At 45.1% G+C, this 13,569-nt stretch overlaps 1 protein-coding gene across 1 annotated transcript in view; it reads left to right on the top strand.

Moving 5' to 3' along the window:
- wdfy4 (WDFY family member 4) overlaps nt 1-13,569 on the top strand; it is a 36,509-nt gene that overhangs the window by 7,369 nt on the left and 15,571 nt on the right. Inside the window, exons 10-44 of the mRNA XM_030106571.1 lie at nt 69-208; nt 381-511; nt 737-838; nt 978-1,168; nt 2,024-2,745; nt 2,874-2,967; nt 3,046-3,260; nt 3,389-3,492; nt 3,615-3,813; nt 3,931-4,007; nt 4,087-4,305; nt 4,379-4,557; nt 4,644-4,875; nt 4,984-5,135; nt 5,218-5,329; nt 5,418-5,608; nt 5,696-5,848; nt 6,304-6,377; nt 6,680-6,838; nt 6,948-7,039; nt 7,151-7,247; nt 7,385-7,587; nt 7,895-8,061; nt 8,141-8,254; nt 8,341-8,517; nt 8,600-8,758; nt 9,187-9,313; nt 9,404-9,555; nt 9,663-9,901; nt 10,006-10,127; nt 10,205-10,396; nt 10,499-10,608; nt 13,003-13,080; nt 13,164-13,355; nt 13,439-13,514. Coding sequence (XP_029962431.1) covers nt 69-208; nt 381-511; nt 737-838; nt 978-1,168; nt 2,024-2,745; nt 2,874-2,967; nt 3,046-3,260; nt 3,389-3,492; nt 3,615-3,813; nt 3,931-4,007; nt 4,087-4,305; nt 4,379-4,557; nt 4,644-4,875; nt 4,984-5,135; nt 5,218-5,329; nt 5,418-5,608; nt 5,696-5,848; nt 6,304-6,377; nt 6,680-6,838; nt 6,948-7,039; nt 7,151-7,247; nt 7,385-7,587; nt 7,895-8,061; nt 8,141-8,254; nt 8,341-8,517; nt 8,600-8,758; nt 9,187-9,313; nt 9,404-9,555; nt 9,663-9,901; nt 10,006-10,127; nt 10,205-10,396; nt 10,499-10,608; nt 13,003-13,080; nt 13,164-13,355; nt 13,439-13,514 — 5,743 coding nt within the window. The remainder of the gene's footprint in view (nt 1-68; nt 209-380; nt 512-736; nt 839-977; nt 1,169-2,023; nt 2,746-2,873; nt 2,968-3,045; nt 3,261-3,388; nt 3,493-3,614; nt 3,814-3,930; nt 4,008-4,086; nt 4,306-4,378; nt 4,558-4,643; nt 4,876-4,983; nt 5,136-5,217; nt 5,330-5,417; nt 5,609-5,695; nt 5,849-6,303; nt 6,378-6,679; nt 6,839-6,947; nt 7,040-7,150; nt 7,248-7,384; nt 7,588-7,894; nt 8,062-8,140; nt 8,255-8,340; nt 8,518-8,599; nt 8,759-9,186; nt 9,314-9,403; nt 9,556-9,662; nt 9,902-10,005; nt 10,128-10,204; nt 10,397-10,498; nt 10,609-13,002; nt 13,081-13,163; nt 13,356-13,438; nt 13,515-13,569) is intronic.

Raw genomic sequence — 13,569 nt, 5'->3', positions numbered from 1 at the left:
ACAGTAGAGTCACTTTCCCTTAAAACAACATGCAAACAGTGTTTTACTGAAAACTCTGCATCTTACAGGTGGTGTTTAAGTTGAACTACATCCCCCATGAGACTTTGCGGGCAGTTCTGAACGTGCTGAAGCAGAGCTGGGCGGGGACGCTGACGGGCGGAGCGTCAGGGGCCGACTTTGGATTGGTGGCTCTCATGTGTTTTCATCGGTAATCAGAATAATTAAATACATTCCATAAGAAAAAAACTTCTTCACACTACATTGCTTTAACTTTTTCTTTTTGATCATATAGACAGATGTGCAAAACTTTAGATGTCATTATAAATTATGTTTCATTATTTGATTTTGACTGATTTGAGTTTATCTGAACTGGCCTGTAGGATGACTCTGCACAGCAGCATGCTGACTGAGGTGCTCAGTGACTGGGGTCTGCTGGACCTGCTGTTTGGGGAGCTTCGCAGGAGAGCAAAGATCCTCAGGAAGGCCGGAGTTGTCGCTCCTTCTAAAATAAGTATGAATCAGCCTATTTGTTTCCTCATATTCTGATGCAGCCTACCTGCGAGTGTGGACAGAGTGATGGAATATAAGGAAATCATACAGTTTACTTAGAATTGTGCAACATGATTAAGTATTTCACGTTTTAAAGTGGATCAATAAAAGAGAAGTTAACCTCTGCCCTTTGGCCTGTACGTGTGCTTCAGCTGTAACATAAACATGGACTTGTTGTGCTCCTCAGATTCAGAACAGCTGTCATGTGTGGAAAACAGAGAAAAGCTGCTCACGTGCTGCATGCTTCAACTTGTGTCAAGCCTCACGTTACGATCCATCAAAAACACAGGTATAAGCAAAAATTACAGATCCGGATTGGATATGTTTCTCTTTATTTCTCCATATCATATCTTAAGAATTTGTTATTTCCTTATAGAAAATACATTTCTATGCATACGTTAAGTTCTGCCTGTGTCATCGTCTTCCAGTTGTGCTGCGAGATGTTGGGATGGTTCCCTACATAAAGATCTTCTTGGACGAGGATCAGTATCGCGCTCCTGCCCTGAGTATTTTAGAACAACTGGCTGAGATCAACCCACAGGAATTCATGAGCACAGCCATCGGAGCGCTGTGCTCCTCTACGCTGCAGGAGTTTGGATTAAAGTGGGACCTTTTGCAGGTGCGTGCATGTGAGAACGCACACATGCGTGCATCCAGGAACATTACAATGTGTTGCGATCTCAGCTGACCTGCACTCCTGCACTACATCAAATCATAACAAATTGTAATGCACTTAAACCATAATAAGCTAGTGAATTTATTTTCCTCGCATGTGGGACTCTGATTGCATTATAGACAAATGCAGATTGATTTGCTAAAACCCGGTTTAGCTGTTAACTCTGGACCGATTTGATTAGGCCTGCAGCCTTGTGCGGCGGCACTCTGAAGATTACCACCTCTATCAGATCAGTGAATGGGACAGAGATCCGATTAAGCCTAACTGAGTTACACACCTACTGTATGTGTCCATTTTTATAGATGGCAGCAAGAAGAGCACTTACTTGCTGATATTGTGTGGCCTCACTCTGTGCGTGCGCGTGTGTGCGTGCGTGTATGTGTGTGTGTGTGTTAACGTGGTTATAGCAGGTGGCAATCAGATTGGGTACGACCTGGGTTGGCAAGTGTTGAGAGCCATTGTGATTACTCCAGTTTCAGCTAATCGCATTCCCCTCTGCGTTCTGTCTCACACATTACCTACCTGATGGATTAGTTCTCCAAATTGAATAAGGCTAATGCGATTTCGTTCACCTCCAAAAACTAGTTACCAGAAATGATTTATGATTTATCTATATGTTTCATTTATTTTTCAGGACATTGTTTTAATTGTCTTGGAAGATGTTTTAAAAGCTCAACATGTCCCAGAATGCATTCATTCAGCAAAGCACAGGAAGCAGAAACTGCTCTATCATGCGTTTTTAAATCTGTCTGTGTTTTGTGAGTGGCTGTAATTTCTCATTTTTGTCATGTGTTTCAGTCCATCCTGAAGGTGTTGGAGAACCCAAACAGCTGGGACGCCTTCAGGACTGCAGGGGGCTTCACCGGACTCCTCTCTCTGGTGATAGACATGGAAGGAGCCCTGTCGGACCCTCCTCAGGGAGAAGTCTGGAGGTCCCTGGGTCATCAGCAGCTCGTGAACCTGCTGCTTCTCTCCTTGCACATCCTGGCGTTAGCTGTCCACCTTCACACGGTGAATGCACACCATTTTGAGACTGGGGGTTTCTATGAAAGACTGGCAGAGGCTTTGCTCCACCTGGGCTGCTTCCACACTGACGGCTATGAGAGAGGGGAATGGGACGCAGAGACATGCCCCTGTCCCAAGGCCGCAGAGGGCGGGAAGAGCTTCCGCCAGTTTGTTGAGACGGCAGACGCTCCCGAAGCAGCGGCGTCTCCCACCGGCCCGCCACAGCCTAACCTGCCGGTCACACTGCGGACGTGTATAAGACTGCTCGCGTATTTGGACCAGTTCGCCACGGGGACTTTCTCCTCTCATGAGTTGAACTTGCGACTGGAGCCTGAAGATGAACATGATGGAGATGTGGAAAAACGAAGAGGACCTGCGGGTTCTGATGGAGTCTATTCAGAATCCTCCGTTTTTCAATTGAGGTCAAGTCCTCCGTCCGCCGAGGACAAACAAGGATGTTCCAAAAGCACGGCAGCACCGGGCAGCCCCGCAGCCGGCGCAGAGTCTCTGTACAGGTGCTAACTTCTAACATGATTCAATCGCATTTCTGATTCTTTTTTTTGTTTTTGTCACTAATTTTCTTGGTGAATGAACTTTCATGAGTTAATTTGTCTTTGTCGTCTGTGTTTTGTTTGATTTCTAGTCGCTCCACCTGTGATCAGGCTATCCTTCATCCAGGAGCAGTCCGAGTGATGATGACTCTTCTTCCATCTGTGTTCACTCAGAAAGACCCGCAGGTATCTTTTGTTTCACTGTACATGTTACAGTCTTGTTCAGAGAAAATATCCCACTTTTTCTTTTTTCCTCTTTCTCAGCTGTCCATGGAGGTCGAGTTCTCACTGGCCAACCACATCCAGGCTATGGTCAAATCTGAGCGGAATCGGCAGATAATGTGTGAGGGCGGACTGGTCTCCACTCTCCTCAACCACTGTCAGAGCATGCTGCTAACAGTGAACCACCCTTTACATTTACCTGTTACACGCATCCTGGAGAAACTCTCCTCTCAGGCCATCACGCCTTCAGACTTCAGGTCAGACTCTCAGAGTTTGACGTTTATACTCATGTGTTTTTGTCACTGAAATAAAACTTTTAGATTTTTTCCATATTTGCTGATCTATTTTGCATGTGAATCATATTTTTGCCCTCTTCTCTCCACAGAAAGTTCCTGTGTTTAGGAAACCCTCTTATGTGCTTGGCAGAGAAAGCAACTCAGCAAGCACAGCCAGAAAGTGAAGACGTCAACAACACGCCAGTTTCAAATGGTGCCTTTTTGTTTTGTAGCATTGTTTTACCTGAACAAACTCAAGCATGATTGAATCTTTTGTCATTTGCTTTAAAACAAAACAAGTTACATAATCTATTTTTACTGTATTGTTTAAACCAGAGGGAGACGCCGGCTCTTCGGTTAAACCTATGAAGAGGAGTTTCAGCCTGTTGCAGCCTACGGCTTCTTGTGGTTCTGCAATCCCCGTTCACCAAATCATCAGCCTGGTGTCCATGACGTCCCCACGCACCTTCAGGCCGCACAGAGTGTCCTCCTCACCGGCTTTTGTAGAGTTTGATATGAGTGAGAGTGGATATGGGTGAGAATATTTTACCAAACAATTATGTAAACCAGGAAAACATAATTTATATAATTAAGTGGGGGAAAGAAGTAATTTAAAGTTAAAGGTCTGATGCATTCATTTTCTACCTTGCAGCTGTCTCTTCTTGCCCTCTCTGGCCACGGTGAAAGGTGTGGCCGCTGATTCCGTCTCAACAGGGGGAATCGGAGGAGGTACGGAACACCAGCATCTGTTCACTTCCTGTGACAAAACCAGGGGAAAAACGCTGATCATCTGCTTCTTGTCTGTCAGACTGCCGGGGTTTTCCTCCTGCGGCCGGGCTCTCGTTCACCTGCTGGTTCCAGATCAACAGGTTCAGCTCAGCCTGTGACTCCCACCCGATCCGCCTGCTGTCGGTGGTGCGCCACATGTCCCGGACCGAACAGCAATACGTCTGTTTGTCGATCTCCTTCTCAGCTTGCGATGGCTGTCTGGTCATCTCCACCGAGGAGGAGGCGTTCACATACTTGGGTATGAGTATTTAAAGTATTAGAGCTTCAGCAATATTAGTTCGAAATTGTTTCAGCTGGTGTTTGTTTTCTAGATATGATGGAGCCAGACGTCTCCACTCCCACCTCCCTGCCGACATCACTCAGGTTCAGCTGCTCCAGCATGCTGGTCCCTGGTCAGTGGCACCACCTGGCTGTGGCCATGGCCAAAGACATCAAGAAGAGCTGTCTGGTCACTGCCTACTTCAACGGCAAGGCCATCGCTTCTGGAAAAGTACGACGTGGCGAGAGAGAATGAGGAGCCGGTTGTTGAGCGGGTTATGTATCTTTATATATCACAGCCTCTCTCTTCTCTGTCAGATGAAGTACATTCAGCCCTTCCCTGGTCAGTACGTCTCCATGGACCCCACCGCTGTGATCGATGTGTGCGGCCTGATCGGGACTCCAGCTCTCTGGAAGGAGCATGCGGCTCTGGTGTGGCGAGTGGGCCCTGCTTATCTTTTTGAGGAGTCTTTGAGCCCCCAGGATGTGTGTGAGATATACACACAAGGCACTGCTTACATTGGAAACTTTCTGGCGTTGCACAATACGGGTGAGTTGATAGTTATTCTCATTCTCCATGGCTTGTGTTTGCTTTGCTCTTTGGACTTTAGTGGTGCAGATATTATTCTTCCTGCTCATCTCACCTCTCTGTGTCCAGACTCTGATCCAGATGCTGAGTCTGTGTCTCTCCGGCTGGCCCCAGAGGAGAGGATCTCATTTGGCATCAACCCAGCAGTTTCTACTTTAACAACTGTTGCACAGATCAGAGATGATTACAATAAGGTGGACTGCAGACTGATTGCTAAAGAGGTACGAAGAAAGGGAGTTCATGTTGTGTCTTCTTATTTTTGTTTGATAACAGTGAGTTACTTTGCGTTGTGTCTGAGTACAGATGGGGATAACCTCCAGGGATCAGGCCACCCCCGTGTTTCTTGCTCGAAACATCAGTCAGCATCTTAGTGGGACAGCTCGCACCATCGGAGCAGCACTGATGGGACGTTTTGGTAAGAAGGGAAAAAAAAAAAACGAGGTTTATTTGGGAAATATGTTCACTGACTGAAACTCAGCTCTTTTCCTCTTCCTTCTTTCTAGGTGTGCGTATATTCAACCCAAAAGCTGCGTCTGATGCCTTTCTGTATGTTGGCGGGCCTGCGGTCGTTCTCAGCCTTGTTGCGATGGCTCCAGATGACAGCTCTTTGTATGCAGCTGTGAAAGTCCTCCTGTCTGTACTGGAGACTAATACTGCCATGCAGCGGGAAATGAACCGCATCGACGGCTACAAGGTGCCTTTTAAAATTATTACCAGCGTCACTCGATGTACACGCAGACTTCCAGGCATTGTTTTCATTCGTAATGTGCTCACCCTGCAGCTACTGGCCTTCCTGCTCAAGATGAAGGGCAACCTGGTGACCCACCGAACCTTCCAGCTGGTTCTGTATCTGTCCAGCTCAGTGGAAATGAGCTGTGGCTCTGGTTACATACAGAACACGCCGGCTTTCCAAGCTCTGCTGTGCAACCTGGAGGTAAGGCCTCAGTTTTTTCATTCGGTTGGTGACATACTGTGCAAAATTTTGAATTGGACAAGAAAAATAAAAGATAACCACTGAGAAATGCTATGGACCCTACAGAAACCTGACCTCAGCTTCAATCTTGTCTGGAATTATGTGGGATGCATTGTAATGTATCGGCTTAAACCCACACAAGATTGTTGAATTAACTTAAAAACTGCTTGGAATTGCACCGAGGAACGCTAATGTGGTTTAAAAGGTGATCTTAAACATTGTTTTCGTATAGGTTCATTTAGCACTTTTATTAGTTGATTAAAAAACACAATTAACAGTCTTGTATTTGAAAGCTTCTTTATCATCACCCCCCTAAACACACACACACACACACACACACCTATCTCATGCCTTTCCACAGTGCTGTAGCAGCTGATCACCTGTTGAAAGACCAAGCTGTTCTCTCTCTGTTTCAGGTCTGGCAGAACACGTCTGACGCTCTGGACCTTGCAGTTCTGAACAACTTTGCTGAAACCCTGAAATCTTCCTGGTAACTTTAATATATTTATTAGCAGCTCTGACCTGATTTATCATTAACTCACACAATCAACAAGTTGTATGAAATGGAATAAAGAGGATTTTGTTTGGAAGTGACAGACCTTATTGGCTGGTCTATCATATCATGGAAGTTTACTCCAGAAAGAGTCAAGGGAACGCTCAACAGAATCAGCCACAGAGGCTGAAGAGAAGCCTGAACGTGTGCATGGATTGCTGAATTAGATTTCCTGTCTGTGGGAATGGATCGTGATTGATATAACGTCGGCTCTTTGTCTCTCGCTGTATCCTCGGCAGTGACAGCACGAATGCAGCGGTCATGCAGAGTGTCAACCTTCTACCCAAGCTGCTCTTTGAGCTTTGTGATCCTGCTGTGACCGTTCAGAAGGTGAAAGTCATCTCCTGCGTGATCACATCCCTCCTCAAGGCTCACTTCAGCCCTCTGGATTTACGCAGGTAAAGTCTGGATGCAACATTATTATTTATTAATACCTTTATTAACCAAATGAATTTGATCCTTTTGAGGTGAATATTTCTTTTCAAAGACGCCCTTTTATTTGATCAGACTTGGACTCTTCCTGGTTTACACTCTACCTCCTTCTGGTAACACAACTGAAACCCGTGAGACTGACCAGGATCTTTCACAGGACACGTCTGGTACAGCATATAACACACACTCACACACACACACACAGCCACATAACATGTCCCATGCTTATCTCAAGTCGTTCCTGGCGCTGACACAGCCTTGTCTCCTCGGCGCTGTAGCTCTCGGTTCTGGTCCAGCCAACCTCATCTGGATACGCAACCAGATGCTGCTCGTACTTTGTGAAATCTTCGACTCGGACAGCCTTCAAATCAATGAGTGAGTCCCATCTGTTTTCATCTCACCGAAATAGGAGCAAAAAGAAAAAAAATCCTTTTTCCAGCTTTCTAATCTTCCATCATGTCATGGCAGTAACACTCACTGGATTGGTTGGTTGTGTTTTTATTCCCCACTAGTCAGCAGAAGGCAGCATTCGACACCTTGGGCAATGATTGGTTCCTGCTCTTCCTTCAGCCCCACCTTCACCGCTCCACGCTGAAGCTGGGTCTCGTTCTGCTCTCACTCTTCCTGTGGAGTCCCAGCCAGCAGAGCAGCTTCAGGGAAGGCGTGCTCCCAGGCACTCTGGTGGAGGGCATGGAGGAACCCTTCACTGTCATGGGTGACTGACTGAACAGTTTCTCACAGTGAAGCACAGAAATAATTAGTTTTGTGAAATAATGATAACACCACATTGTGATTTTTGATTATTGAGATGCAAAATTGTAATAATGTAGTAGATAGAGTGATATCTGTACTGATGCAGTGTAAATATAACAATGCACACACGAAAAAGCATTGTTTACCATCATTTTGCATGAAAATGAAACTCAGCAAGACTTACAACATTAATACTGTCTAAACTATTTTCTCGTAATGTGATTTTGATTTATTTAAATTTTATTCTCAATTTCTTGCCTTTTGACCAGACAACCTGCGGGCCCAGTCGTGGTCTTATGAGTGCCTCAGCACGACGTGTCCGGGCTTCGATGTGTTACGGGAGCTGCTGATCAGACACTCTCACGTCCCTCAGGTGTATGAAGCTCTGGCTGCTCTGCTGCTGGGGAAGAAGGCCAGTTACACAGCAGAAGAACAGGTGAGCCATTTTATTAAGGGTCAGTCATTGTTTCCTTTTCCTTTCCTGCGGTAATGCTTTATGTGTGTGTCGTTTACAGGAGCCTCTGGACGGCGTCCTGCAGTCACTTATTGACGATCACAGCGACACTCAGAAGCTCTGTGTAGAAGGTGCAACAATTCTGCTGGATTTAGTGAAAGTCCTCAGCTCTCAGGTAAAAACTCACCAAGTGTGTGTACTTTCAGTGGATTTACCTGAAGAGGTTGACATTTGACCGTGCTTTTCTTTCTTCTTTAACAGCCCAGTTTAAAACAACACATGTTGAGCGCTGATGCATCATGTGAGCTGCAGTTCTCTGCAAGTGTGATGCAGTTCTTCTGTCTCCTTCATAACCTCTGTCCAAGAGACCCACTATGGGCATCGCCCGCCTTCCTGCATGCTCTCGCTGCTGTTGTTTTCCCTCCGGACGTATCAGAGGTCTGTCTCCAACTCACACATAACAAAACCTTCACAGTTGTCATGTTTGATTCATATTAACTTTCTTGCTCGTGTCTTCCAGAGTGTCGGCGAGCTCAGTTCAACAGATGCAGGAGAAGACATGTTTGAGATTCATCCGGCCCAGAAGCCAGTGTTTGACTTCATCCGTATTCTTCTGATGGACAGCTTTCTGAACGTGTCTGCCAGCGCCAGCACTCATCCTTTACTTCTGCTGCTCGAGGTGAAATGACACACAAAGAGCTAGAATATAAAATCAGCAGGCACACACCATAAACATATTGCCAGTAGAGGAAGGGGGTTCTTCACGCCGTGATGAAACTGCAAGCCTCTCGTTTCTCCAGAAGGTGCCACTCTTTGCACAGTTATAGAGCAAGGCAGGACCGAGGCACTGCTGATGAAGTTATTCTGTTTAGAATAAAAAACAAAACAAAACAGCTATCTCAAAGGCCAAGCATTGCAGATCTCTGTGCAAGTGTTTTCTATTACAAAAGTTTACTGGCATACATGTATATTGTTGCTACATTTTACATTGTGACAATATAATATATAATTAAAAACAAAAAAGATTTTTCTGCCCTTTGGCACATGCAATACAAGAAAACAGCTGTTAGATATATGTAAATCCGTTTATTTAATATTTTATTTCAGTTTTGCCCTGATGATTCTTCGCCGGTGCAGAGGCAGCGTTTTCAGACCAAGTTGCTTGAGTTGGTCATGAGCATCGTCCACATGCTCGGTCAAGAGGAAGAAAACAACACTCATCTCAGCTCACATGGTAATATTTTTAATGCGTGCCTTTCTCATAGCTCAAGATTGACAAATCATGACTACAAGATTCTAAACAGGCTGCTTTTGATGCTCTCAGATTCCAACATTGATCAGCCGGACGGACAGATGGGCACACTGATGGACAACGTGGTTCTTCTCAGCAAGACTCTGCTGCAGACGCTGTACAGTGGGTCGTTCCTGGGAGACGCTGAGAGTTTGCTGAACTTCCTCGCTGATCAGATTGTGGTGGTGAGACAACACACACCCATGTGGAGTTGTGAAATCTGCTCATAATACAGTCATTTTGTTTATGTATTTCTTTTTTTAATAACGAATACATTGCTGCCTACTTCCAGGCCCTGGAGAGGGGTCAAACACAAAAAGAGAAGATCGTGTCGGCCCTCTACTCGTGCACCAATAAGGTCATACTTCATTTTCTGTCCCAACCGCGATGCTCCAAAGAAGAAAAGGAGGCTCTCATCAGGACGTTACAGACTCTCCTGGATCGATGGGATGTCGTCATGGCCACTTACAATTCAAATTTGAACTTCATCACTTGTGTGCTTCATTGCCTGCTCCTGATCCGGTCTGGCAGGTATTGGTGCAAAACAAAACCTCCACACATACATGCACACAGCTTTGTTCACCTGAAACCTGGCGAGTAGGAAATCCTCACAAATCACACTTTTTTTCTTCCAGCTACCCTGAAGGATTCGGGTGTGTGACCCAAAAAAAGCTCAGAAGTCGAACGTCCTCCTGCCGGTCTGTTACCAGTGCCAGTCATTCAGAAAGTGTTTGTAATGGCACAGACAGTATGACAGGTACAAGGCTTAAAATGTCAGGGTGCATTGTTTTACGCTATGGAGTTTTAATTGTTCACTTTGTTTGTGTTTTCCAGATGAAAGCCTTCTGGTTTCCTTAGCAGAAACATGCTGGTCAAAAGTCATATCAGAGAGGCAACACATGCTTGAAGAAACCTCGAAGATCGAGATCTCTGTGAGCCCCGCCGTGGAGACGGCGCCCGTCAGCATGACTGAGATCAGCCCGCTGTGGGAAGAGATGGCCCACAAAGCCTGGCAGCTACACACAGGTTGACTCTCACTTCGTTAATAAATGCACAGACAGAAATAAAGCGAACTTGTTGCCACAATCTTTACAAGTATTCATTTTTGTCTGTGATATCTTTTCTCAGAGTCTCAGAGGAAAAAGGCTGCGAGCCTCTCTCTGAACAAGTTCGACGTGATCAGCAGTGCTCTTCGCTCTGCTTTGGGCAAACAAGGTCAAGGGTCAGGAACGGCGGAGGTAAAGCACACTCTCATGTAACGTCAGTGCTCGGGGACAGAGGCTGTTGTACTCTCGTCCCCGTTTGAGGAGTGTGAGGTTGTTACCTTTCCCCAGGTGTGTGTGCCTCCCGGAGCGCTCTCCAAACACTCGTCCCAAAGTCACCACTGTGCCTGTGTTGTCCAGCCCTGCAGGGGATGTTTGATTATTTCTTTAAATAGATTTGGATTATCACAGCTGATTGCCCCTGAGTGGGCATTGTAATTGATATCTGTTAGGCCTATCCATGGGAACACTCACTACAACACACTGTTTGCTGCTGAAGGTTAAAGACGCGTTTATTGTTGTTTTTCCCCCTGAAACACGTGGCCCACATCATTAGTTCCCCCACAACGCTTAAGACGTCGAGCCATCTGGAGCAGGGAGCAGGGACATATTACTCAGGCACACAGGCATGAAATTACCGCGTCTGTGTGTCTGTTTCACACCCACAAAGTGTGTGTCTTCTTGTTTGTGCACTTCTCTTGCCCACAGAAATCGCATTGGCAATTATAGTGGTACCAATCTGATGAAAACATTATTCATTTGATGTTATTCTTTATCATATCAGTCTCTGACAGGCTATCAGAGAGGGTGATGAATTGTTTTTCCATCTGAGATGCAGGGAAGAAGAGGGAGGGATGCTTTCTTCCTCTCCGTAGTCAGCGCATTGCCTCGCTTTTAAGCTGCAACATGCAGTCAAGAGCTGAAAAGAAAAACATTCAAATCATCAGTTGTGGTCAGCCGGCCTGCTCATATTTCCATCCATCCTCATGAAGAAACGAGTGAGTCATTAATTAATTTCTGGATCATCAACTTATGACCTTTATTTGGCAAGTCATGAGCTTATGGGCAGTCTCTTCTCAGTCACTGGATCCGTTGAACACAGCGCTGGTCATAGTTAGCGTCAGATGTGTACTTTTATTGAACAAAAAAGAGAGTTTTAAAGCCTACTGTAGGTAATGAATGAGAATATAGAGACCGATAGACAGATTGTGTCCTCAGTCAAGCTTCAGTGCAATCCTCCCCGAGATTTATTTCATCAGCGAATGCAGTTTCCATAATCATATCTGTGTCCTCATATTAGAAAGATAATTAACAGCACTAATGATCACGTTAAGTTCATTACACATTCACTGCCAGCTCAGAATGAAGTTGACATTATGTTGCCTTATCATCAAAGGTGGCGTATTGTTGGGAAGTCATTAAAATGGAAATGAGTGTGATGTTCTGATGTTAATTGCAGAGGGAAGAGATGAGTTATGTATTTAATGCAGCATTTAAAAAGCCAATGAGGTTCCTATCTGCTAAATAGGGTAATTAATGCTATATATTACTTATGTTTGTCCAAATGAAGGAATGAAATTAGGAGATGATGATGCCGACTTGCTGTTTATCTGTCATAACATGGCTCTAGTTCGCAAACTTCATTATTATTCGCTTTTCTGTCTGTAATATTTCTATAATCTCCCCTCAAATTACTCCTTTATTTCCTTTTCTGCACAACTTCTCATTTGGAAAGGCAGTCAGTCATTCCGAAACAGTTTTCATTCTCTGTGGAGAGGGAGGGGGGGACTTGTCGAAGTTTGTCAACTTTTACACATGGATTTATCTGGAAATGATCCCACATTTATGCAGCTCTTGTAATGCAGAAGCAGTTTTTCTTTTCTTATTGTACTTGAAATCAATTATTCCATTCTTGGACTTATGCGGCAAAATACAGAATTAGCATCTGTAAATAAGACTAGATATCAAGAGTTACTACATGTTCATTCAGTCAATTAAATAGCTTTCCTGGGTCAGCTGTGAGGATGGACACATGTTGTTTCACTAGTCTCCCAGCGAGCACCGCTGTGATGATGGGCTTAATGAAGCAGTTAACAGTCAGAATATGATCCCGGTGTGTCTGCTCAACGCTCGCATCCTGCAGTGTCAACACAGCTCTGTTTTGGGTTTTTCTATTATTCATTTCTTTTCTCTTTTAATCGACCCATAAATACTGACTCACACACAATAAAGGCATACACACACACACACACGCACGCACACACACGTACCTTGCCCTTGACTGTGGTGTGGCTCAGTGATATTAATGTTTATGTTAATTAGATCATACCAACAAATGATTACATTTCCAGACAGGGTTATTGTAAGACTGTTGCCACTAGCTTATTTTGCCCAGTGAATGCAATTTACAACTGATGTAATTGTATGAATGCATTGTAATTGCATGAGGAAACAACAATATCATTATGCATATACAATTTTGGTGAGCATGATGTGTGTTGTGTGTGCACAATATGAGCCTGGAGAAGAGCGATTGTGCTGCCTCCGTCGTTTCATTTGCACCCACTGGGCGACTTTGTTTCTTCTCAGGAGTTCCTGTCCTGCATGGAGTCCCTTCGAAGCAGAGGCCACAGCATATTCGAGAGCATGAGAACAAACCACTTGCAGGTTTGGGAAAACTGCAGCCGTGAATACACATGGAAACAACACCGAGTGCATCTCCGTCCATTTGTTTAATCTCTGCTCTCCAGATGCGAGCCACCGAATGGGAGCGCGTGAGCTCCGACTGGCTGCTCGTCGAGGCCGAGTTACTGAGGGAGAGAGCCGTGTTCGGCCCCGGCCCCGGGGTACTGTTGAGCCGAGACTGGGTGCAAGACGCTGCAGAAGGACCCAATCGGACCAGATCGCGCATTCGCAGAAAGGCTCTTCGGCGGTCCAAAAGGGTATTTATTGCATTACCCACAAAGACTCGATTGGATCTGCAGAGATTTTTCAAATATAACTGCAAAAATGTTTTGATAAACAGGTGCTGGGATCACTGAGTCTGGGTTTAAGATCTGGCGTGTGTGAGGACAGAGACCATAAAGCAGAAAATGACGCAGGTAAAAAAAAAACAAACAAAAACCTTTTTTTAGTAATTTACTCGTCAATTGTTGA

Source organism: Salarias fasciatus, chromosome 13 (assembly GCF_902148845.1).
Source record: "Salarias fasciatus chromosome 13, fSalaFa1.1, whole genome shotgun sequence".
NCBI lineage: Eukaryota > Metazoa > Chordata > Actinopteri > Blenniiformes > Blenniidae > Salarias > Salarias fasciatus.
The sequence above is the reverse complement of the archived record's forward strand: the minus strand, read 5'-3'. Positions and strand labels throughout refer to the sequence as shown.